The sequence below is a fragment of the Aplidium turbinatum genome, chromosome 6, assembly GCF_918807975.1.
Source record: "Aplidium turbinatum chromosome 6, kaAplTurb1.1, whole genome shotgun sequence".
NCBI classification, from domain to species: Eukaryota; Metazoa; Chordata; class Ascidiacea; order Aplousobranchia; family Polyclinidae; genus Aplidium; species Aplidium turbinatum.
In genome coordinates this window covers 12,776,895-12,803,110 of record NC_137477.1, presented here as the reverse complement: position 1 = coordinate 12,803,110, position 26,216 = coordinate 12,776,895, and the positions used below count along the sequence as shown (strand labels likewise).

At 37.8% G+C, this 26,216-nt stretch overlaps 2 protein-coding genes across 2 annotated transcripts; both read left to right on the top strand.

Moving 5' to 3' along the window:
• Window positions 1–2,888: 2,888 nt before the first annotated feature.
• LOC145772183 (growth/differentiation factor 8-like) lies at window positions 2,889–6,456 on the top strand. Its single transcript, XM_082584031.1, has 3 exons — window positions 2,889–3,318; window positions 4,627–5,009; window positions 5,588–6,456. Exons 1-3 carry the CDS (start codon window positions 2,967–2,969, stop codon window positions 5,924–5,926), a joined length of 1,074 nt encoding a protein of 357 aa, XP_082440157.1. The 5' UTR covers window positions 2,889–2,966; the 3' UTR covers window positions 5,927–6,456.
• A 12,826-nt stretch (window positions 6,457–19,282) lies between these two features.
• Window positions 19,283–26,216, top strand: LOC145772050 (E3 ubiquitin-protein ligase Siah1-like). Its single transcript, XM_082583859.1, has 5 exons — window positions 19,283–19,421; window positions 20,321–20,531; window positions 20,834–21,043; window positions 22,140–22,333; window positions 22,891–26,216. Exons 1-5 carry the CDS (start codon window positions 19,366–19,368, stop codon window positions 23,075–23,077), a joined length of 858 nt encoding a protein of 285 aa, XP_082439985.1. The 5' UTR covers window positions 19,283–19,365; the 3' UTR covers window positions 23,078–26,216.

Genomic DNA, 26,216 nt, shown 5'->3' with positions numbered 1-26,216 from the left:
GAAGTTCAACCCACCGGCCTCCACACGGTGCGCATGGTCTGAGAATCCTGGACGACGAGACTGCCGAGTGGCTGAAGATTTCCTGCCCTCCAATCTAGCCTGGAAAGATCGCTCATACGCCATCATCATCATCAACGCATAATAGAAATCAAGCTGTTAGGTTGAGATGTCTCCTCACGAAAGAAAATGAAAATGTGCAAGTGCAACTGCGCAACAACACCAAAGATAACCAACGGGCACTCACGGCACAAAAGTCATTAGAAAAATAGTAAGAGATGAATATGCAGTGTCATTAAATATCCTGAAATTACTGTGAGAACTTTGCAGTATTATTTTTCAACATCCAGTAAGCAGTAGCCTACTGCTTCACGTTATCGCCTTTCACGCTAAACCACGTAGCCCACAATACCCGAATTGCTTTTTCGGCATCCAACAATGTAGGCTATAATTTACACCTCCTCATCGCCTACCTAAGCACGTTGAGGAATATCAATCTTTGCTGAAGATGAAACATCACCAAACATTTTTTACAACCAGTCGGATAACCGTGAAACAGACTGTGGCTTGCCAAAACTTTTACTTTGTTACGTATCGTTTTTAGTAAAAAACGAAATTGTTCAGTGATTATTTTGTACGTCGATTGCGTGTAGATCTAGGTAACTTAAATAGTTCACCATGAAAATGTTGTTCGCTATGTCAATTTTCGAAGCTTAAAGATCACAAAAATTTAATACTGGCAAAATAAAATTATCAAATTCTTTTTTACTATTTTTGTGTTATTTCATAAATCTTTTTTTACTAAAGAAAAGACAAACGTGTGTCACAGTTCAGTGCAAACCGAATTTTTGACGTATGATTTCGCTGTGCATCTTGTGATATTTTTATATTCTTCACAAATATCCATATACAGCATTACTGCTGGTAGCACTCATCTCGAAAACCTAATGTGATGAAATCAAAGGGACGCCAGATACATGCGGAACGAGCACCCAAATTAGTTATATTTGCATGTTTTCAGCAAAACAAATTGAAGTTGAAAAATACTTGTCAATGTAATTGGTTGCAAAAATTTCCTTCTTAACCTTTCTACTTCTGAAAGGTCGATTTTGACCACACGATTAAATAGGTTATAGCAGGGGTGGGCAAACTTTTTATCTCGAGGGCCGCATTCAGAATCTGAGTTTGTTCGAGGGCCGCAGTATAGTATAATTAAGATTATAAGCCAAAACGTCAAATCTAAAATAGTCAAACTCAAAACACAATCTTTTATTTATTTTTAAAGTGACAAAAGAAACGGAGATTTTTATACAGTACATGTATTACATAAAAGACATAAAAAAGTTTGTCTCAATTATTTAATTGAATACAACCCACATCAAAGATAACACTTTGCCAGACGCACTTTGAGCAAATTAAACAGGATAGGCTACATCTGTGAGCGAATTAACATAATCAGAAAAACTAATAGGCAAACCAATAGGCAAAACTAAGTGGCAAACCACGCCGCGGGGCGTGGTTTGCCCACCTCTGGGTTATAGTGTTCTTTAGAGTTTAGACCGACCCATTGTTTAATAAAATGAGAGGTGGTAGCCTGGTAGGGCATTGATCAGGTGATTGCTTTGTTGGATGGAATGCTTTGACAGCACTTTCTCGTTCTTGTCAATATTTTTCTATGAAAACAATGTCGTCTTCTCGAACAATTATGAAAACAAACAGAATGCACACCCCCAGCCAGCAAATCCTTTCCTTTTTTTGCATGAATTCTACGTCTACAGGCCTAAATGAATGTCTACAATGCCTGCAACCGTTAAATTAGTGTTAAAAGGGACAATTATTCCTGTATGTGTCAAAGGCATTTACAATGCTCTTTGTCTTGCTTAGCTATAGGCTACGCACAAATCATCTATTTTAGGCTACTCAAGTTATCCACCAGGCAGAAATACCCAAATAAGCCAAAGTACCAGCCATGTTTCCTGTAAAACTGCTGTCGTTTGAAGATATTTCGATTTCTCAAGACATTTCGTTTCGACACACATTTTCTTTGGTTTATTTTGTTTCGAAATCTAAGCAAGTTTGTTTCATTATGCTTTCTTTTTGAACGAAAACGGACCAACTAGAAAGCGACGTAAAACTAAAAGTGCTTTTGCCTAAGCTTTGTGTCATAGGTTATGTTCTTTCATGTTTTACTAATTATAATCACTAGGGTTTGAATTAAAACCAAAATAAACTTAAAATTTGTTGAAGCAACATGAAATATTGTTTCGTGTTGCCAATTAAATTAAATCCTGATGTATCCATTGTGTCCGAAAACTCCTTAGTTGGCGAAGTAAGTTGTGCTTTGTTACCAGCTTCTACGTCATAGCTCGTTCCACAAATAGTTACAGAAAATCGTAAACGAATTAAAAGGTTTCACTTTGCAAGTTTAAATAGCAAAGTGAAAAAGTTTCAGCCAAAATCCGTAATTTTGTCACGGTAAACGTAAATTATTCTCTATAATACGTCACATTTAACTTTTTATATTTTAACCTTTGACCAGGGATATCTAGAGAATATATTCTTTAGATATCCCTGCCTTTGACGCATCTTTTGGACTGTCATCAATTAACTTCAACAACTTTTCTGTCAAAGCAGCAATAAACGTGGCCATTTGAGAGTGCAGCAGCATGTTGAACGAAAATGCGTTCAAATGATTAATCACGTTCTTCAGGATTTCCTAAAGAAAACTTTGCAGTGATATTTCAAAGGAATAACTAGGTTTCTGCTGACAAGAGAGTTTCTGCAATGCTCTTTTTTTTGCAGAACAAAGTTCATTAAATAGGAAAAAAAAGGGAAAAGTAGCCTATAAATAGAGCAAATTGCTACAATAGAGTGCATCTTGAAATCGAGAGGCTCACAGAGTTTAGTTATAAATTGCTGTCTGCCTAATTCTTGGTTGAACAATTTCTATCAAATTCACCGGACAGAAAATGGGAATCGTAAAACTATTTCAACTGACAGGCATCGTTGTTGTTTGCCTGGCTTTTCATGTGGAGGGTGGAGTTCGTAGACATTATTCAAACAACCTTCAGTCACCTTTGAGTGTTTTCAACTTTGGAGATCTTTCGGAGCCAGAAAATGAAGAAGAGCCGACACCACATCCCAGCAGCCCATCTACGACAATCCAGCAACTTGAAGAAACGTACAGATGCAACGAAATGAACTCCAGCCACAATCGGGTACTCAATTTGATTGCGCGATCTCAACCAGCAAATGTTACAAGCTTTCAAAACGCACAAGAAGATATTCCAATGCGAACGGTTAAATACGTTGCCAAAAAGAGTGAGTTTCTTGTTTTTATTAATATGTACATAATTAAACAAATGTAACGTTTAAAAAAAAAATATTTTCTTAACCGGTTTTCTTTATCAAAGTTATAAAATTTTGCTTATTTGCCAAGACCACAAAAGAAGCAAAGTTTCAATGATTAAAATGAAGATCCATGTTTAAAGTGATTGCTTTTTTGATAAAAAAAATTGTGACCCAAATATTAGCCCGCATAGCATTCTTGTTTTTTTTCTTATCACCAACAACAACATGTCGCGCAAATATTTTTTGTGGGGGTGGAAATTTGTAAAGCTATTCGAAAAAAGTGTTTTAAAGTTTAACAGTATTTTGGTTCATTTCGGGCAGCCAACATGACTCACTGTGGTAGCTTACTTTAATTTACGAAAAAAACGAAAGTTGGTCTGTAGACTAATGAGTCACTAACTGCTATAAGCGCTACAAGCACCATAGACTAATAATTAAAGCTATGAAATTTATGAGTAAATCTAAGCCACCGTTGCCCTATTGATTATACTTTTGTAGCTCCAGTATTTTTAGAATATTTCATTTTGATACAAATTTCTTGGTGAAAAATTTCGTTTTGACCAAAAAATTAATTTGAATAGCTCAACGACCAACTCCGCTACATCAGATCTCAATGAAATTTTGCAAAAGCAGTTTGGTTAAAATGAATTGTAGCGAGGGGACATGTTAACGGTAAAATCTGTTGCTTGGCGAAAATGAGACGTTCAACAAGTTAAAAACCTTAGGAAAGAAGCGGACAGGAGGAAGGCTCCACAGTAGCATGGATTTTCTACATCCAACAGCCCTCAAAATAAGCTTATACACAACAAAGCAATAAGTGATTTTTTTTTTCTTTATTTCGATACCAACGACGTGTTTTGTGATCTTACTTTCTTTGCCCATTAGGCCACAGGCAATTTCTCGGCTATACCACCACAAAGATACTTCTTCAATAATTGCAATTAATGTCAGACAAACGAATATCAATAGATCGCGATGACGAAGAAAATAGAAGATAACCTATCTGAAATAGACATAATCATCAATGAAAAACTAAAAAAAAATACTGTTAATCTCAAACGGTTTGATCTCAAACAGAGAGTTTCGACTTCCACTTCAGGTCTTTCATCCTTGCACCTATCTATTTATGATACAAACAATCAATAAAAGCTTTTGTTCAGTGGCCTATTAGAGCTGCTGTATTTTAGTACGGTTACGCTATTTAAGTGCTTCAGATTGTTTTATTATAGTTTATATAATTATTATCGTTCATATAATTATTTTATTAATTTATTTCAGATCCAGCCCATATTCAGAGGAGAGGGGAAAATTCTTTCTATTTTGAAGTAAAAAGAGAGAAAAATGTTGCGGTGACCATGATAAACCTGTGGGTGTATATACGACCTGTCAATACCAAAACAAACGCCCCCGTAACCTTGGGTATATCATCATCAAATGCCACCAGTGCAGGCGAAAGCGATCGATCGCAGTTTACCAACTTTGTTGCTCATGTGGTGGATCTCTCGAAGAGCACAAATATCGGATTTTGGGAAAGAATCTCTCTTAGTCATATTGCAAATGAATTGTTGATTTCTTCACAGCAAAAAATCAGTGTTGTTATTTGGTCCCAAGAATTTCCTGACCTGATAGCAACTGGAGAAGCTTCTAAAGAAGAAAAGTTTGTGAGTATATTATACCTGAAGTCGTTTTACCTATCTTCGAAGTAGCGATGTGTATGCATTCTGTGTCTTCCAGCAGGGTTTCCACCCTTTTGTAGTCACGGACCCATTTACAAAAATTGGCAGACTCCCTTATAACATTCTATAGACGCAGCTTGGGAACCACGGCTCCGAAATGTTATAGTAATGTGCGTTTTTGGGTAATCCCAAATTTGCTTTGCTTTCAGGGTTTTACAATGCAGATGGTAGGCTATTGGCAGTGGTTCCCAAACTGAGTAGGCTATCAAGCAGTGTCACACTTGCTGAGTGTCAAGCAGAAATAAGATTGAAAGAACCTTGTAGGCCTATGACTCGACAGGATTTCGAACACATATCTAGTAATTCATAGGCAGACACTCTTATCAATAAGTTACAGAAAGATTTTTTTACAAGCTTGTTGTAGTAACATTTCTAATTATTGTAAGCTAGTTGTAGCAATATGAGATTTTTTTCTTCTGCCTCATAGACTATGCAAAGTTAATCAAAAATAAAAATAACTTAGAAATAAATGGAGTTGAAATTCGTTATGCTTGTGTTTGCAGAAACCACATTTGAAGATCAGTAATTTCATTTCATCAACTCGAAGTACGAAAAATCGCTGCAAGCTTCACCACTACACACTTGACTTTGGAGAAATTGGATGGGATTGGATCATTTATCCAAAATCATACAATGCTAAGTATTGTGCCGGGCAATGCTTTCCAGCCCTTTCAGGAGACGGTACTTCGTCTGGAGTTGCCGGCCAAGTAAACGAGCAGGGACCTTGCTGTCGACCAAGCGGTTATGCACCACTCAGCCTTTTGTACTACGACCAGGAAGGCAATGTTGTTTACTCAGAGATGCCCGACATGGTAGTTACAGGGTGTGAGTGTGCTTATTAAGAGGTGTGCGCAACAAATGATCTATGACCAAATACTTTGTAAACCTATACGCATGAAATTGAAAGCTATTTTTTTCATAAATGTCATGTCAATAAACTCTCAAGAAACTGTCGTCAGCAAAATATAAATTGCAACAAAGCGCTATCTTACGAAGGTTATAGTATTTCCTGCATGCTCAGTTTGTGCTACCACACATCTTATGAAACTTGAATCACACAAAATGAAACTTGAATCCCAGCAAGTTTGAAAACAATGATTTTTTCCGTTGGTTATTACGTTTGTATCAAAAAATAGTGCTTCTGATATGTTAGAATAGTTTCACTATTTCAGCGACAAGTGTTGATTTTCAACTGCATTAATTAACCAATTATTTCATTTGCGTATTAGCCGGAAACATTATCTTCACAAGTTGGAATGTCATTCGACTGAATATAAATTATACTTGTGATGTAATGCCATTGCAATACAGTAGGCCTACTGTGCATGCGCAACAAGACTGCATTCATTTCAATAAAGCACTTCAAAACCTGTAGGCTATTATTGTTTGCTTAAACTGTTTTAACACAAATTGTCCAATAGCTCATTGACAGTAGCAGATCCAAGGGGGTCACCTGCTCCTTCTAAAAAAAGCAAAGATAAAACATGCAATCTTTCTTCGTTTCAAATCTTTCTTGCTCAATCATATTTCAATAACCTACAACCAATGGCGTAGAAATCGCTTATTTTCAGCAGCAGATATAGGGAATGTGAATTTTTGTGGCTTTCAAAAACTAAAAAAACATAATGCAGTTCTCCGAACTAAACCGCATTGCTCACCCAGCTAGTCAAAAACTAGATCAACATTTTTCAGTGTTAATAGGTGGGGGTCACCTTCGACCACTGACGTAGGAACAAAAAAATTGAAAGGAGGAATTGTTGGGGGAAAACGTCATTTAACATAAATTCCGATAATTCTGAACTATTACAACGTTTTAAGACGTTGTAATAATATAAAAAAATATTTTTTGTAGGAAAAGATAAAATCTTTTTTGAGTCATACAAATTATTTTTATCTGGGGCTTGTGGGGTGGGGTTTTGACAGCCCATGGTTTCCTGGATATCACTCGCCCCAACTACAGTAGCCTACTGGAAAAATTATCATGCTTTCCATCTTGCTTTTCAAATAAAATTTGTGGCAAAAATTCTAAAATGAGACAGTAAAAGTAGCCTACATAGCCTACGGTTATTGCAATACAATAATATTATGCAATAATCATCTTTACTCTTATAGAAAAGACAATATTCACGAGTATACCGTACAAAAATGGAAGTTGTTTTTAATTTTTGTGCTGCACAGTAGGCTATAGCCTAAACTGTCAGCTGTTCTAAAACGCTTAATAATGGGCAATAACACTGACTTAAGTTCTTGCAAAAAGAGACAAATGTAGGTGTTGTTGGAGAACACTCCTTCAAAATAGAGCAAACTTGCAAAAAACAAAATTTCTCCACTCGTAGCCTAATATTGATCAAATTAAAAAGAAAATGAAAGATGGTGAAGCTATATAAGCCAAAAAATTAGAAGATGTAAAAAAAATGCAAAGCCTCACCCAGGCTTGGCCTTGTCAGGAAGGTAAGAAAAATCAATCAGTTTTAGTCAGTCAGGGATTCTTAGTTCTCAGAAAAGTCAGCAGAAAATTATGCGAAGTTAGTTTGAAAGCGTATCGACCCAGAAAAAAAGCTTTGGCTGACAGAGAAAACGAAAGTATCTCGTCTTGCACGGGATGTACAGACAGTGACTGGACGGTCAGTAAGCTACACGATTGATAGCCGGTACAGTACCGCTGTATTTATTTTACACGCTGTATTTCAACCCAACAACAATGCTCGTTCTTTCGAGGTATATTTTCTGATGAATATCTCGAGCTATTCTGGACAGAGTTCAAATCGTAAGGACAAGGATTAGAGTAGAGTTTCAACCAGGCTGAATGAAAAAAGCAATCCCAACAAAAATAATAGTGTGGGGTGCTATTTCCATTCGTGGTCCCAGCAGATCGTTTAGTGTTAAAGGAAGTATGAATGCATCAAAGTACATGGGGATATTGAGATCTCAGTCGAAACCACAAATTAAAAATGTAGCCTAATATGGACACTGGAGATAAGCTACGCATACTGCAACAAAATTCAGTCCCCATAGGCTCAGTGGCGCATTTAGGGCAACATTTTAGGGGGGCGCCAAAGAAGTATGGAACAACCTCGCCGCAAATGGCTTGGGAAAATTTTTTGCGTTTTTATCAATAAAATTGCCTATCTAGTCAGATAGGCTACCAGTCATTCCCACATCACAAATCAACACCACAAGTGACAATCAGTTGTAAAGTTGAGGCAATGCCATAATGCCATTCGTGGCAATTAAAAGCAATAACGAACGTGAAATGATAATTTAGGTATTTTCCACTAAAACTTTAGGCTATACAACAGTGATTACTCCAAGTGAATGAAAAGGGGTAACTACCAAATCTATTTCAATACATCACCAACCTAGAGTGCCTGAAGCTCACTGGTACATAGCCCAAAAAAATGCATTGTAAAAAAAACATTCAAACGGTGAGGCCTAGGTGTACTTAATACAAGTTAGTAGTACTCAATTAAGATATTGTATATAAAAAAATAATTCAAATATGAACAAAGCGCTTGCAGCAATAAGAGTCTACTATTTCTATTTTGTAGAATAAGCGAAATCGGGCCTATGCCCTATCAGCAAAACAAATATTGTGAACTGACAATGATGCAATTGAGCAAAAGAACAATACGATTAAACTACTCATGCTGATAATGTTGCAAAAACGTCTCAATACGCTACGTAATTGTCAGCGGTTAGTTGACTAGGTCTACTTGCCGAGACTAAACATCACGCATTGTTTTACGTTAGTGAAATTGAAATTTACAAGTTAAAGTGTAGCATAAAAAGGAAATTTGCATGCAGACATAAAAAAATAAATTGGAATTTTAGGGGGTGCCGCGGCGCTCCGGCGCCATAGGTAAAGCCGCCCCTGCATAGGCAACCATACTGCAAAGAAGATTTACGATTGCACGGATAAAAACCGCACAAAGGGACGCCATGGCCTGGTAATTTATCTGATATGAATTCATCTAAAAGCATACTGGATATTTTGAAGAATTAAATGTATAATGTTCCTATACAACCAACAAAATTCATCACATATAACATCTGATCCTATGCCGGAGTTAGCTAGAAAAAAATCAAGCTTTTGTGTGGCACATCGAAAAGCAGTAGGCTATGCCTGGAAGAATTGCTGCTTTAAAACCTGCCAAAAGGGGTCAAACAAAGTACCGGTATTGAAATATTTTTTATGATTTCATTAGCATTTATTAACTATTAGTTTGTGTAGATATTAAATGACAAAGAATCAGGGAATAAACAAAAATTGCTCTTTTAAAAAAAAGCTAATTATTTGTCATGAGTAGGGCAACCAAAAGTCAATAAAGTCAAAATTTTTCTGCTTTGTTCAAAGTTTATAAAACGTCCACAAACTAAATTTCAGGCTGACACGAAGTGAGGTTTCAAAGTTGTTAAGTAAAAAAAAAGTCAAAATTCATGGTTAGGTCAAAATTTTCTTTTAACATAGTTTTTCTTCTCTCTATTGATATTTTATTAAAGCTACACACATACAGTACTGATTTTTTGTTGTAATTTCCGTTGCTATTCTGACGTAATAACCCATTTGTTGCAATTTCTGAGGTAATAATCTTGTTGCGCCCACTACTGACGATTGAATATTAGCCAACTACCCTGCTGTTGATGAGTTGGTTGCCAGGGTTAAAGCAGTGACCATTAAAAACAGGTCAAGAAGAGCTAGTTTTACTTCCATCGGCCAACCTCCACAGCCAAATGTAACTAGATTGTCCCTTGGTTGAAAGCTGCTTTCTATTATTCAAGAAGTTTAACACAAGTCGGAAATATTGTGGAAGGCTTCCATGATGGTGGTGTCTTGCTGCGGCGTGCTCAAGATGCTGTAAAAGCTCCCAATTTAGCTACTAACCTTGTAGAAATAGAGGAGCAGTACAGTGCACTGTTTGATTTAATTCAGAAGATGGAAGACAGCCGATACACCATTCAAGAAGCTTACCAGAAAATGAGGTCCCTTAACTTTGGTGTTGATGGCTGCCAAATTGGAAAATATATTCAAGCAAGAATCTCAAGGAATGACATCAAGTGCATTGTGAAAATGGGACGAGATGATATTTCACCACATTTTTATAGCCTGTTGAGGAACTCCCAAGCAACTTCTGTATCAGTAGAGAGAAGCTTCTCTATTTTAGGAAAAATTTTGGCGAGAGACAGGAACTTCAAACGCGATAATGTGAAACATTACTTGATGTTGAAGTATAATAGTGCAGAGCCCTTTCAGTAATTTCGGGATATTTAAAGACACTCCATATTTATCTTTTGCAGTTTTTCGAGTGACTTTCATTACATGTTCGTTAGCTGTGGTGTCGTTGAGTCTTCCACATTTTTCTCATATTTCATAAGAAAAAGAAGATATCCTTACCTAACGGTTTGATTTCTAATGTGCTTTGTATTTCACGTTTAAGTTGCAAACGCAGAAAGCTATTGGTCAAAATTAGGTCAAAATTTGTAAATTATAAAGTCAAAATTTCAAGTTTTTAGGTCAAAAAATTGGTTGCCCTAGTCATGAGGTTACTGTAGGCTATTACTGTTATTAGCCTATAGGCCAGTGGTTTTCAACGGGGGCGGTACCGCCCCCCAGGAGGCGTTTTGATTTTGCAGGAGGGCGTTATGATTACTTCGGATTAAAGGGGGCGCTTTGATTACTAGGGGGCATTCTGGTTTAACCCATCTACCGTCCAGCGTAACGATTTCGTCAAAGAGCTCGTATCTTTGTAGTAGCATTTCCTACCTCATACCTGGTGGAAAAGGGATTCAGCTGTGTTGTTCTGCTACATAAAAAAAACAGCGAAAAGCGAAACCCACTTGACATATCCGTAAGAGGTGATCTTTGATTGTTTCTCACTGGCTTTACATCGGATGTGAAGAAACTGGCACTTTCTCACCAAGCGCAAGGTTCACATTGGCTACCAGTAGGCCTATACTGTTTTCATGCTCGCAAATATATATTTGCTTTTCATCAAATATAGCCTAGTTAGCCTAACAGTCTCTAAAACCGTTACAGCCTGTTTCACCCTAAAAGGGGATCATCTAAAGGTCTTTATTCTAATAGAAATAGCATTCTACTGGAATAAGGACCTTCTGATAATCCCCCTTTTAGGGTAAAACAGACTGTAAGGGTTTTAGAGACTGGTAGCCTAACTAACTAGCCTATTTGATGTAATTCGCTCTCCTTGGCTTTTTGCTTGGCATTGAGCACTTTTTGTAGTAAGTTATTAATAATATTTCTTGTTTTATGTTTGCTTTTCATAATTAATCGTTTTTGTTTGGGGAGGGGGGGGGCGGTAAAATTTTGCCAGTTCATAAAGGGGGCGTTGGGCCAAAAAAGGTTGAGAAACACTGCTATAGGCTGTCCAACTCCAGGCAGTTATTGGTGACAGTGATAGTAGGGGCGAGTGCTGGTGTTTTTTGGCTGTTTAGGGTGACCTGTTGACATTACATTTCCTATCAAAATAATATCGTTTATCTAAGGTTGAGAAATAAGAGTAATAGGCTACGAACCTTTGTACTGCGATAATAAACTCAAAACCGCCGTAGGACTATCTCATAAGTCACTCAGGATATTGCTCGAGCACGCCATTAAGCGGGCAACTTACTCAAATAAATTAACCGCAGACAATGACACTATTCCTGCGTTCGCGTTTTGCGAGTGTTACCACGTCCATGTCATCGTTAGTTTTAAGGTTTGTTTTATTTTAAAGGACAGTATCAGAATAGGAAAATTAGCTCAGGTTACTTGCAATTTACAAATGAAGAGCGTAATATTTTTAATGTGCCTAAGTTACAATTCGCTAAATTAGCAAAATTACCGACTGAGCTGTAGAGGCTGGCGAAATATGTTAATTGTAGAAGAAAATTTCTTTATCTTATTGCCGTCGGTCGAGGGGAGGGGGACGGCTGTTATGAAATCCAATCACTCTATTCTATTTAATGTTTTTTGGCTGTTTAAAAAACAAAACAAAAAAAAAACAGTAGCTCCATATTCAATAGCTTAAATCATGCAAGGCCGTATAGCCTAAGTTATTTACTGTTTTTTAACTTCCTGACTGGGGGTTCACCTCCGTGTAGGGGCCTACGCATTTAGTTTGCGCAGCGTTTTTAGGCTTGTGATTTTTAATGTAACATTTAATTTGTAGGCCTAATCATAAGCATTTTTTTCATATTGCAAAATACTTTCACTTGCTTTGCTCGTTCAATCCCATTTCATTCACCAAACCGGCGATGTTGGACATGCATGATTTATTCAGCAGTGGATTAAGGAAAAGCAAAATAATACAATATTCCAAACTATAAACACTGCTCACTCAATCGAGCTCAGAGTTGAAGAAGATCTCTTCAAGACTCCAAAATTTTATCTCCGATACGGCCGTCACCCAACCGGAATGCTTTTGCCAATGAAGGCCTGGGTTAGGGTTATCGTCAACCGCTTACGCACTAGCGTCGGACTATTCTGCTCCAACATGCACAAATGGGAGATGGCTCCAGCATCCTCAATCTGTAAGTGTGTCAGGGAGGAAGAAACCTCAGACCACACCATCTGCAACTGCGCCATTCCTAGCCTACAATGCGCCAAATGGTGTGCGTGAACTGGATAACGAATCAATTCAGTGGCTGCTCGACATCTGCCTAAACGTCTAGACCTAGTGGCCGCCACTGCTCAAGAGTGGTAAAAGGCAGAGCCACTCAACCCTTAGAGTGGCGAAGAAGGTTCATACAAAGAAGAAAACTCATTCAAAAAGACCAGTTAATCAATAATTAAATTGATAACTTTCAGTGTTGGCGGAGGTAGGCTAACTTATAAACTGAAACTTGCCGTGAAAATCCTAGCCTGTTGGTAAAGGTGGGGAATGGATGTGTAGCCTATATACTAGTCTATAAAAAAAAACTTTAATGATAGTAGCCTAATCCTTTCACGTTTGTCGGCAGCTGACTTTACTGATACCTTTAGTTACCATCCTTGCTGTGCGAATTATTTGAGTTCGGTTTGGTTTTTGAATCTCTATCCTCTGACAGAAAAAGCCTTGATAGTCAATGCGCAAGAAACTTTCATCTCGCGTTTTGCTCTCTACTCAAGCACCTGGTAGATTCTAGCTGGGGAGCGAGGGCGGACACTTTAGACTACGTAACCAGGGTTGCAAGTCGATATTGAAAAAAGTAGGGGATAAATCGATATTGATAGTCAAACAAAAAAGTAGAGAAATATCCGATTTCGATCATCATCATTAAGTTCCTTCCTCTCGTCGAGGGTTGGAGGCAATGATACGCCAAGTTTCTCTGTTGTGAGATTCTTGTACTGCAGTTTTGTAACTATAAGTCCTGACCAGTCTTCAATATAATTAGTCCAAATTCTTGGTGGTCTGCCTCTATTTCGTTTGCCTTTCATTTTTCCTTCTAGTACCGTAAAATGGGGATACTTTGAAACGGGGGTAAACTTTGAACAGTTCCCCAAAATTAGTTGACAGGGTAATAGTTTTGTTAATAACTCTCTAATAAAGCGGAATTTCGGGTTAAAAGTCACTTTTTCGTAGTCCATGGTAAAATTAGTTTCGATTAAGTCTGGAAATTTGGTTCGAGACTTAATTTACTTCACGCTCCAGTGCACAATTTCATAAATCAGTGATTCTAGCAAAACGGCATGGTCAAGTGTTGTGTTCCAACTTCTATCTGGTTCTCAGCCGCTTGATGGTATTTCAGCTCAGTTTTTTAACCAGATGTTGGAAATATCATCAAGATCTTAGATCTAAACGGATTTTTTTGTATTATTCGCAGTTTTTTCGAAAATCAAGGTTTTCTGGCTTGCTAAGCGTTTATTTTACTGATGGGGTTACTTTGAACTGTATTTTTGAAGAAGAAAAATGGCTGTGGAACCGGGTAAAAGCATTCGCAATGAAGATGTACGTGATCCAGAAGTAAGTGTTCCAAACAGTAAGAAAAAATGTGTGCCAAGAGATGAGGCTTTTATCGCAAGTGAGGAAAGAAACGAAGATGATGAAGAGATAATGAGTGATGCAAGTCTATCCAACTGCGATGAAAATGATCTGGAAGTTGGAGCAAGTTTCTGATGAACAAAATGACAAATAATTCCCTGGCAAAAAGACTTCAACAATCGGAAAACTGCACTCTGCCAATCTCGGTAACCGGCTCTGCGTCTAGATCCTCCACAGATATGCAAAACTACCAGGAATAACCTTCAAGGCTTTGTCAGTCCGAGGATAAAGATTCAAAAACCAACCCTCCATAGGCTACTAAGGAATTGCAAAAACGCAGGATGGAATTGGCCAACGTTCAAAGATGAAATCGATTATGAATGGAAAGACGTTTTGAAACGTAACTTTGAGGCTATTCCTGGTAACAATCGTGGCCTGTTCCGATTCTCTGACCTTGAAAAAGAATGGAGACAATAAACCTTGAATACTATTTGGAGGAATCCTTACCCTTGTCTCAAATACCCCCCAGATAAGGTTAAATATCATAAACTGACTGTTGTGTGTAGCCTACATATTCGTTGACTTGTGTGTTTAAAATACAATTTTCTGTTCAAAGCAGTGTGATACGCAAAACAATATTGAACACAGAAAGGAATTTAGTGCCGGTTCAAAGTAACCCCAAAATCTCGTGAAACTTTGAACACCACATAATTTCAAAAAAAGGTAATTTGTGCAAAATTTTTTTAACATTCTGTGCACATGTCAATAGGGGTATATGTAGCCCCTAATATATTGCAATATCAGGACGATTGGTTCAGAGTTTAAAATTTTACGATATAAAAAAGACGAAAATCGTTCAAAGTATCCCCAGTTTACGGTAGTTGTCTTTGAATAGAATTATTGTGAATCATGTGGCCAAAATATTTCAATTTTCTTGATTTAATTGTTTGTAGAATTTCCATGTTGGTTTGTATTCTGGATAGTACATCTTTGTTTGTGATTTTATCCTTCCATAAAATTTTAAGCATTCTTCTATAAATCCACATTTCAAATGCCTCAAGTCGTTTAACCATTTGTGATGATAGTGTCCATGTTTCTGCATTGTAAAGTAACGTAGTCCATATATAGCATTTCATAATTCGTTTTCGAGTGTTGATGTTAATTTTGCGTGTTGTTGATGTCTTTTTCATTTTTACGAAGTTGTTTCTTGCTATTTCTATTCGTCTCAATATTTCCGTATCGCATCTGCCATTTTCAGTTATTGTGTGTCCCAGATAGGTAAAGCTTTTGACTTGATCGACCAGCATTCCATCAATAGTAATATTTACACTTGGTACATTTTCTTTTCTTGTACTAATCATCATTTTCGTCTTGTTTGAGTTGATTTTCATGTTGTATTCCTTTCCAATATTGTTCACTTTTTCTATTATTGTTTGGAGAGCTTCTGCTGATTCCGCCAATAAAACAGTATCGTCTGCATACCGTAGGTTGGATATATTCATAGGCTACCTCAGTACCTCCTATGTTGATACCCTCCATTCCATCAATCTGTCTGAAAATCATTTCAGTATACAGGTTGAATAGACATGGAGATAGTATACATCCCTGGCGAACTCCACGTTTTATGTCCATTGCACCAGATAAACCATCTTCCATCTGAATAAACGCCTTTTGCGTCCAATATAGATTAGCTATCAGTCGCAGATCTTTTCCATTTAAACCTATATCAGTCAAACATTGCATCAATGTTTCGTGTTTAACTCGGTCAAAGGCCTTTTCATAGTCTATAAAGCAGGTATAAACATCTTTATTGATTTGGTTGTAACGTTCACATATAGTTCTCATATTGAAAATTCCTTCTCGTGTTCCCTTTCCCGGCATAAAAACCACTTTGAGTTTCATTAATTTCATTTTCGATGATTTTTCTATTTCTTCTGAGAACAACTCTCAGCAAAATTTTTAGTATATGACTTATCAGACTAAGGGTTCTAAATTCTGTAGGCTACAGTGTGTGGCTTTTGGCTTCTTCGGCAGTTTGACAAGAATGGATTCATTCATTTCTAGTGGTATGTGACCATTCATGTAGATGTTATTACATAAGTTATAAATAGGCTATGTTTTAGTCCTTCACAATCCAGAGCTCTTATCAATTCCGTTGTTATTCGATCTTCACCAGGAGCTTTATGGCTTTTCAATTCATTTATGGCTTCATCAAATTCAGATTCCAGTATTGGTTCACCTTCTTCATTATTAATAGCAGGAATATTTCCTCACTCATCTCCATACAGGTCGCTAATATACTCTTCCCATCTTCGCGTCACCAGATCTCGGTCGAAAATCATTTTTCCGTCCTATCCTATCCTATCCGATTTCGATAGCCTCCCAAAAAAGTAGAGAAATATCCGATTTCGATAGCCTCCAAAAAAGTAGAGAATAAAGAATAGGCTAATCGATATTAAACACAATTTAAACAAATACAAATCAAGTAACTGATTTTATACTGCCTACCAGTGTTCCCTTTCTGCTCAATCATGCATAACTTCAAACAAAATGCTTATTCTTACAACTCGGTATTGTTCAATTATCGTTTGAGCATGAATGAGCACCCAGGTCGACTGAAATGAAGACACCCATTCGTGCCAGCCCTTCAACTTCTGCTTAATGAAGCTGACGAACAAGATATCTCTGCGGCTAATTGGGCAGACAAATAATGAATTCTGAATGGAAGTCAAGCACCACCAGACTCCACTCATTCATCTCCAATGCCCCGATAGCTCAATTGGTTAGCGCGTCACTTCTGGAACGAAGAAGCTTCAAGATCAAGCGGGGCTGGTTTGACTCTCGGGGTGTGCGTTTGAGCAACGCATGTTAAGGACTGCTCTCCATTCAGCGGCATCTAACGGATGGAATAGTTCCCCGGCAACAAGACTTTAACAATCGGAAACTTCACTCTGTCAATCTCGGTGACCGGGCCTGCGTCAGTGATTCAAAGCCTTTACAAGTATGCGAAACTGCCAGGATTAAGCTCTCCAAGAAGCTTTCCCAGTTCGAGGATAAAGATTCAATCAATCAATCAAGCGTCAAAATATGCTATGATATCTTTGTTCGTCGTAATAAGTCGAATTAAAGGCTTGAAAAAAGTCGCAAAACAATCGAATAAAGAATATCGATTCACATAAAAAAAAAGTAAAGAAAAACCATAAACGATATTGGCGAAAAAAAGAAAAGACTATGACGTGATCGATATTGAAAAAGTAGAGAATAGCGCTTTCGAATAGCGATTTGGAACCGATACTTGCAACCCTGTAGCCTACGTAACCAATAGCAGCCCTACTAGCCCTTGTTCACTCTTCAGCAGAGAAGCATAGCCTACTGTGCATCTGTCTGGTGCCGCAGTGCTCACTGCCACAACATCGACACTGCCACTGGCATCAACATCGAAACAGCGCTCTGCGCACTGTGACTGGATGCTTGCTTCCCACACAATTGGATAATCTTCTTATTCCTGCTAGCATCCAACCTGTTGCGTTTCGTCGAGAAGAATCCACTCTGTCTCCCCTCAACGGGCATTGGAGCCAAACTACCTGGTCTACGGTCTCTGATCCCTTAAACGAGCACCCAGGTCGACTGAATTCAAGACACCCATTCGTGCCAGCCCTTCAACTTCTGCTTAATGAAGCTGACGAACAAGACTATCTCTGCGGCTAATTGGGCAGACAAATAATGAATTCTGAATGGAAGTCAAGCACCACCAGACTCCACTCATTCATTTCCAATGCCCCGATAGCTCAATTGGTTAGCGCGTCACTTCTGGAACGAAGAAGCCTCAAGATCAAGCGGCGCTGGTTCGACTCTCGGGGTGTGCGCTTGAGCAAAGCACGTTAAGGACTGCTCTCCATTCAGCGGCATCTAATGGATGGAATAGTTCCCCGGCAACAAGACTTCAACAATCGGAAACTTCACTCTGTCAATCTCGGTGACCGGGCCTGCGTCAGTGATTCAAAGCCTCTACAAGTATGCGAAACTGCCAGGATTAAGCTCTCCAAGAAGCTTTTCCAGTCCGAGGATAAAGATTCAATCAATCAATCAATGCCGATACCCGTTCTACCGGCCTGACGCTACCAAGGCAGGCGTGGGTTCACCTCAACCATCACCGTACCGGCGTCGTGCTTTTCCGCTCAATCATGCACCAATGGAGATTGGAGAATGGTCTCTTTCTCCTCTTGTGAGTGTGCTGCTGAGGAACAGACGGCAGACGACGTCGTCAACGGCTGCAATATCTTCCGTCCGCCTAATGGAGTGGAAGGTCTGCGTGTCTTGGATAATGAAACAAAAAACTGGTTGTTCTCTAGCATAAATCCAGTGTAGGCCGGGAACATCGTGAATCCAGGGTGGTAAAAGGATAGACCCTCGACCCCAGATGCTCATACGAGGACCCAAGGACGACATCTGTCGATCAAAGCTGCAAGAAACAAAGTAAACGCTCTCCCGAAACATATTTTGTCCGTTTCCTTCCTACTTTTGTCCGCCTGTAATGCAATCCCTTACAAAGGGCTATCTATTTGACTAGAAAAATGCTGCTGCAACACTAGTGCAGAATTTGGAAAATGGAAAAGTTGAAAAAGGCTGTTAATAAGCTAGAGATTGCAACGAAAAGTGATACCGGGGACAGGCTCAAAAGTTGCGTTTGTTTTCATGGCATGAAGTTTTCTGATAAAGTTATGCAATATGCATGGCTTAGCCTACTCATGCTTGTTTGTCTGAATAATAGGCTATGTTTTGTGTTCTTTTTTTAGGAAAAAATATCTCTATGTGCTAGCCCAACTCTACAAATTTAGTTAGTGCAACTGTGTATTGTGGCAGCAGCATATTTTATTGGTTAGAATAGCAATCCATAAAACTGCCAATTGATGTATAGGGTGTTGCGACCGTGCCACATTTTAAACTGATTCTTCTGCTTTAGTACCATAATCACTAATCTGCCTAATCATGCACGTTAGTATGTACGTCTGAGTTATCTTAATTTTCCGAATATAGCCGCAGACGCTATGCTATATTCACAATACCTATAATGGTAAGATTAACCACTGTGGTATTTTTTCTTGATCTTTGCAAAAAACAAACTGTTAAAAGGTTGCGTTCGTTGTCATTTGTTTCTAATTAACTGTGGTAACTATAACAATAAAATTTTCTACTCATTCTACACCTTACATAAATGTATCTCACAAAAATTGTGTTATAGAACTTTTGTTATCTGAAATGTTTATGTTAAGTAAAATTATGTTATCAACGACTAGCATTTTATTGTCATTTCAATTTAATATATGATGAGTCATCAAAAAGCTGCTGCAGACTTCGCATCTGCTGTGAATACAGATAGGTGAGTTATTTTGTGAAAAGTAAATTAAATTTGAAAACCATTGGTAGGTTAATTTCAAGTTTTTTTGGTGTTTTCTTCTACATTTGCAATATTATACAGTAGAACTTGGATAACTCGTCACTCCAGGGGGAACAGAAAAAGTGACAACTTACGCAAACTAACGACCAATGCAAACAGCCAAATTTTGCCTTTGTTTTGCGTCGCATTAATTTCATGGTGCTTCGCAACCTAATTAAATGCGATAGTGTTAAAGTGAGACAAAGAGGAAAGCGAGAAAAGAATTTAATTAAGGTACACAATAAAGTACAGTACAGTAATAACGCACTTAACAGCTTAACTGAAGAACACACATATTTTTGACTGCGTTTTGCTTGCAAGTGTTTTGTCAACCAAGTAGCTATGCATTTTTGATAGTGAGCTTGCAAATCTCACCACTTAGCGCAATATATAATTTCTTCTCGAAAGAGTCTGTAAATGCCATGTCAGCATTTGGGTGGATGACAACTTAGACAAATTTTACGTCCCAGGGGAAGAAAAACAGTGGCGACATAATCGAATTGACGAATTATGCGATGACCACTAAACCGAACTTGATTGTGTACAAAAGATAAGCTTAGGCTTTCTGCCGGGACCTGGCAATCATTGACGACTTGGGCAAACTGACAAGTTTTCCGAAGACGAGTTATCCAAGTTCTACTGTATATATATTTCAATTCAGCTTTTATACGATTGCCTCAACACACATGGTTGTCTTCGTTAACCATCTCTCAAACCTTTCCTTGACAGTTTTTGCTATACTGATAAAGAATTTGTCTAGATGTGATCACCATCAGTGTCATTATGATTGCTCTGTTAAGCACTTTGTATTCAGTGATCAAAGTTTTTGTTCATTTGCTTAGACCAATGGAAGTTTCTGGTGCAAGTCTTGTGTCAGCGGGGAGTGATCTTGCAAGTTTATTTGAATGCCCTGTTTGCTTTGATTATGTACTTCCACCTATTTTGCAATGCCAAAGTGGCCATTTGGTCTGTGGTAGTTGTAGACCAAAGCTGACATGCTGCCCTACATGTCGAGGGGCTTTGGGTAACATTCGGAATCTTGGAATGGAAAAGGTAAGCAATGATTATTGTTAGATAGTATATAATCGTTATTACTAGTAGTAATCACGTTCGTCGTTCGTTAAATATACAGTATCTATATTCGTTAATTAAACAAAGATGGTGAAGAGGCAAATCTGGATTCTTATATAGGCTAATATATATATAACAAGGTTAATTTATTTCTGGAATATATGAGAATATGATTTTATTCTCATTAGTCAAAATTTCAAATTAACTGAAGTTTTCTGTATATTTGTGAATTTTGAAAATTGTCAAACTTGCTGTAATCTACTTTAATCTATATAAATTGACAGGTGGCAGTGACCGTCGACTTTCCTTGCAAATATGTATCGTCTGGCTGTGAAGTTACCTTGCGTTATACACAAAAGCAAGAACATGAAGAAACTTGTGAATTTCGACCATATTCCTGCCCATGTCCCGGTGCATCTTGCAAGTGGCAGGGAACTCTGGATGCAGTTATGCCACATCTAATGACAGCACATAAATCAATTACTAATTTACAGGTATGGTATGATATATATATAAATATATACTATTTAATTTCCTGCAATGACCTTTCAATGCAGTAGAAATGTATATTGCTGGACAACAGTAGACAGACAGACAGTACATTCAGGGAATATGGACACAGGCTATACCAACGTGCAAGCTTCAAATTTTACTGGAGGCCGATCTTCTCCACTTGACGGCAGTCAGACTCGTTTTATGTTGATTACTGAATTAGTATAGTTTTTGTGTTATTTGACTTGTCCTTTACTTGAGGATGTTCTACATCAAGTTCAGAAGTTGGATTCCCACTCAAGACACATGAATATGCACCACTGATAATCCTGAACAAGGGTGAAACTCGAGTATGGCATCTTCCATTTTCGTTCGATCGGGGCCTGAATGACTTTAAAAATCCCCACATCTTCTTATTTCTTCATGCAAGTATTGGACTAGATTTCGGCACATTGTGTTGGAAATCCAAAGAGCACTTTGCAACAGAACAATTTGTCAATTATATATTAGGTAAAATTAGGAGTTTTGCAGTGATTTGAGGTTCAGTGATCGCACGTTGCCAATTTGGATTATCAAAGCTATCATTTTCAAGAGGCACAATGTGCAATGTGCATTTAGCCTTCAGTTCAAAATCAGAACCGCATTGGCCTCCAGTCATTAATATTGGTTCGCAGTCACACGTTGGCAAGGTCTGTGTAATGTGTATATATCAATGTAGGTCGTTACGGTACGAGTGCATGTGCAACAATTTCAGCATCTTAGCCAGTAACCAGAGCAACTTTTCTTTTAACTTTGTCTTAACTTAAAGTGTATTCAGCAGCATTTGGCAGAAATGACGGGATGTTGATGACCTTCTGAACACATATAACAACATATCGGTGTGACTTTGGCCCTAACCGGATTGGTGTTGTGTTGTTGTCACTTTGCCGTTGGACTGACAATTTTGATAATGCCTTATTTTGTCGGCTGGGCCATTTTGGTGTCAGGTTTTGACCGTTCGATTGCAGTGCATTATTGGTTGCGACAGCACAGCATATTTTATTAATCATTTTATTCCTTTATGCTCAATTTTGAGAAATGTTACATTTGTACCAACAGGGTGAAGATATTGTGTTTCTTGCCACTGATATTAATTTACCTGGAGCTGTTGATTGGGTGATGATGCAATCTTGCTTCGGCCATCATTTCATGCTGGTCTTAGAAAAACAAGAAAAGCTCGCTGGTTATCAACAATTTTTTGCCATTGTCCAATTAATTGGCACAAGAAAGCAAGCATCGAATTTCGCTTACAGGTAAATGCATTATGGTGCATTTATTTTTCTATTGTTTGGTTCTTTATTTTTACTGTCTAGATCGTTCTTTTTGCTGAGAAAGATGCATATTATGCGAAGCTCACTTTCTCAATTCAAACTGTCTGCAGGAAGTGATCTTGCGACTGCTGACTCCTCAACACCCTTGCATTTTCTGTACTTACAGTGTAAAGGTTTCAATTCGCATCTGCCTTTTTAAGACTTTTGTAAGAATCTTGATAATTTTAACATGGCTACAAATTAGTAACAAACTAACAACATGATACCGCATCCTTCTTTCCGTTTGCAAGCCAATGTTATTGGTATGCTAAAATCAATTGTTAATAAAGATATCTTGAAAATTGTCGAAAAGCAAACACGACAGTTAGGCGCAGTCTTTACATTCTTTTCGGTATGTTGGTCGAGACATAACCCCAGGTTTTACTTTTGATACTGGTTTGCCATTCAACTCCAATGCACTGACGACGCTGAAGCATCGCTCTAGCCCAAACGCAAATCGGATTGTGTCAGGCTTTGTTAATTTTAATTTTTTGTTTCAGATTGGAACTAAACGGCCCCAAGCGCCGTCTTACTTGGGAAGCTACACCGCGATCAATTCATGAAGGTGTCGCGTCTGCGATCATGACCAGCGACTGCTTGGTCTTCGACTCAGCAATCGCTCACATGTTTGCAGACAAAGGCAACTTAGGTATAAACGTCACTGTTTCCATGTGCAATTGCTCATGACTTTTCGACGACTTGATTGGCAAAAATCATTGGATGTCGAAGAAGGTTCGGACAAGCTGTGTCTTTCTAGGGTTGCTTGAAGAAGTTTATGTCTTTTTAATGTTAATTAACTGCGACATGATGATTTTTGCGGACGAGTTTTAGTTTGTGTTGCTTCCAAAGGAAGAGGTGTTCGTCAGGGATCTTAATATGTGACATCTACACATTATCTTAACTCAGCCTTTGGTTTATCTTCTGCTTTCAACTAGAATGCATTGTTAGAAGGAAGCATGTCAATTACATTTCGTTTCACGATTACTATTTTTTGAGAAAGATTCTTGTCATCAGCCAACTCCATTTCAAAACGGTTTCTTACAATTGCGGTTTCTGGGACTTTTATTCTTATTATTTGTAAGCTATGAAAGCAGTTATTGCCTCCCACTACACCTTTTCAATGGAGTTTTGTCCATGTTATAACATGTGATGCAACTTTTGATGCATTGAGAAATAGTGTATGGATGATTTTCAAATGTTTTCCAATGGATTTTCGTCCCATGATATAACGTGTGACGAAGGAGGGAGAAGTTTAGAGTCTGTAGCTGTGGCCACGATTGCGTTGCGAGGGTCCATGCATCTTGTTTGTAGCACATTGAGCAGTACCGGTAATTCCCACATAACACCTGTATGCATCTTCTGGGAATCAAGCGGTTCTACGTTGTATATCATTAGTTTCGCTGAATGAGATGCGTCAGTGGGGCATGCAAAATGCTTATACCGTAAAGACACAATGGACTGTTTCTGCGTACGCCTCTTAACACCACACGACCGCTTTTGAAACCACACTGTTTGACACTTTCGAATTTTCGTATGTTTGCTTCCAGCTTCAGACGATGTGAAGTTTTATGAAGATCTAAGATGCATTATATTAACGTTTTATGATGCTCACTTCACTATTCTAAAATACAATAAAAATAAATAAAAAAAACGCAAAAAGCCTTTATGGCAAATTCCGCGGATTGGAGAAGTGGTCTAGCAAGCACCATCATCCATCTAGCAAGCATTTCTGGCCTAGCAAGCACCATTGCAGAGGGTTTTTATGTAATCCGGATGTTATCAAATTCAAGGTAAAATACATCACTCTACCCAGCTGGAAAAATTCGCTTTTGTAAAACGAGTTAACGTCTACAGACTTAGAATCAGTGGTAAAAGAAAATGTGTTTTCCCAGCTTGGGCTTATGGTAACCTGAACGTCAGTGTGGGGCAACTGAATAAATTTTATCCGTGAAATACCAAGTGAGATTAAATCTTTCAAAGGAAAAAATATTGGGGGGGAAACGAGATGAGAGAAGTTTGAATCACCACTCGTGCACCATGTAGCAGTTCTTGATCAGATCAATTTTATCGTTGTTTTTTTGTGTTTCGAAGAATATGTGAATTTTTTCATGAGCTTTTTACTACCTTGTGAATAACAACGCTTAGTGGGTTCTAGCAAAGGTTTTCTACTTTTTTCAACTGTTGCTTTAATTCTACCAATAACAAGCCCAACGTTTTGGGTAGAGATGAAACACTGCGTAACAATTTGCATTAAAAATTGTCTAAAATGTTATTTTTGTGTATACTGTCGTAGTTTGTGAAGTTGGAGCCATGGCTTCCAGATTGAGACTCGGTTTGCATAACCATGTAAAATGACGCTTGTTAGCTGAATGGCTATTGTACATCTATTTGACGTAAAAATACGTTTTTACGTACTTTATGTTGGTGTACGAAGCCAAAGCTTTGATATCATGCACACCAGCAGAATTGTGACAACGACCACCAAGTGAAATACGTTTGAAGATAATTTGCAATTGCTTTGAATATTTTTCTACTGATGTCAGTTATACTGAAGGGTCAAGGAATTGTGAGATTGAAAACCTAACCTTTCATTCCACAAGCTTGTATGTGTTTTTCAAATTTAGTTGTATCAGAATTGAAGATGTATATTTGCCCAACAGAGCAAAGTCAAAACTATTGTAGTCCTATGACGAAATAGACCCAAGGCGTGAAATCTCGTTGGATCCGCTTTTTTCTCCGCTCATCTAGAACAGTTGAGTAGCAATTAAGTTTTTTTAAGAACAAACGTATTAACTGCGTTTTTTGTTGCAAAATTCACTTTCAAATTTTTTTTACATTTAGGTGACATGCATAAATTTCGATCAAACTGAATATCAGTCGAAGTTTCGAAATACTATGAATCGATTGCATTGTCAAGTTAGTTTTTGATTTATTGAGTTGTGTTATGTCAGCTGTCATTGATAACGGTATCTAGGCTAACTCCAACACAAGAACATAAAGGTGGGTGGCTCACACGGAAGAAAATTTTGGCTTATTTCTAGTGTGGTTCATACGTAAGTTTTTATTGCACTGTTGCTAACATTGAATATATTGTGGCGTTACAAATTCGCTTTCTTGAAATTTATAGGCGCTGCTTTGGCGGCAGTCATTATTTTAACAGAAGCAGTGTTTTGCACGGCAACTAAAGTTTCTCCAAGCCACAAACTTTGTGTCATGTGTTTCTTTTGAACCTTTTGAACAATACTAGCATTCACCTTAATACGAGGTAGAGGTAGCCCCGGCTCAAAATAGGTTGCTATTTTTTGGTTATTTTGCATTACATTACGTTTAACAAAAAAAATATAATAAAAAATGCGTATTTTTATGTTGAATAATTTGAAGACTCAGCCTTATAACTAACAATCTTAAGCGACTTGCAGTCTTAACTATTTGTTACTTTAAAAGGGCTTAGTAAAGGACTGTCTCATTTGGGCAATGTCTTTATCATAATCAATGATTTGAGAAAAAATGTTTTGAAATTCACTTGGTCTAATTGTTTTGGTTGGTAGGCTGGCTTAGTGTAGCCCAATTCTGGATCAATTCAGACGCTGTATGATGTCATTCTTGTACAAATTTTAAGTTGTACCGTAGCTGAAAGTGTAGATAAAAAAATAGACAACTAACTGTATTAAGCTCTGCTTTTGAAGGGCACCTCTGCCAATAAGTTGTCGACGTTTTTAAATGGACGCGTAATGTAAGCAACAAAGAGGTTAATTACTGACACATAGCCTGCAATAGGTCAGATCACCATGTGTTCCATTTTTCACCTCAGTTGTTATTAAAACTA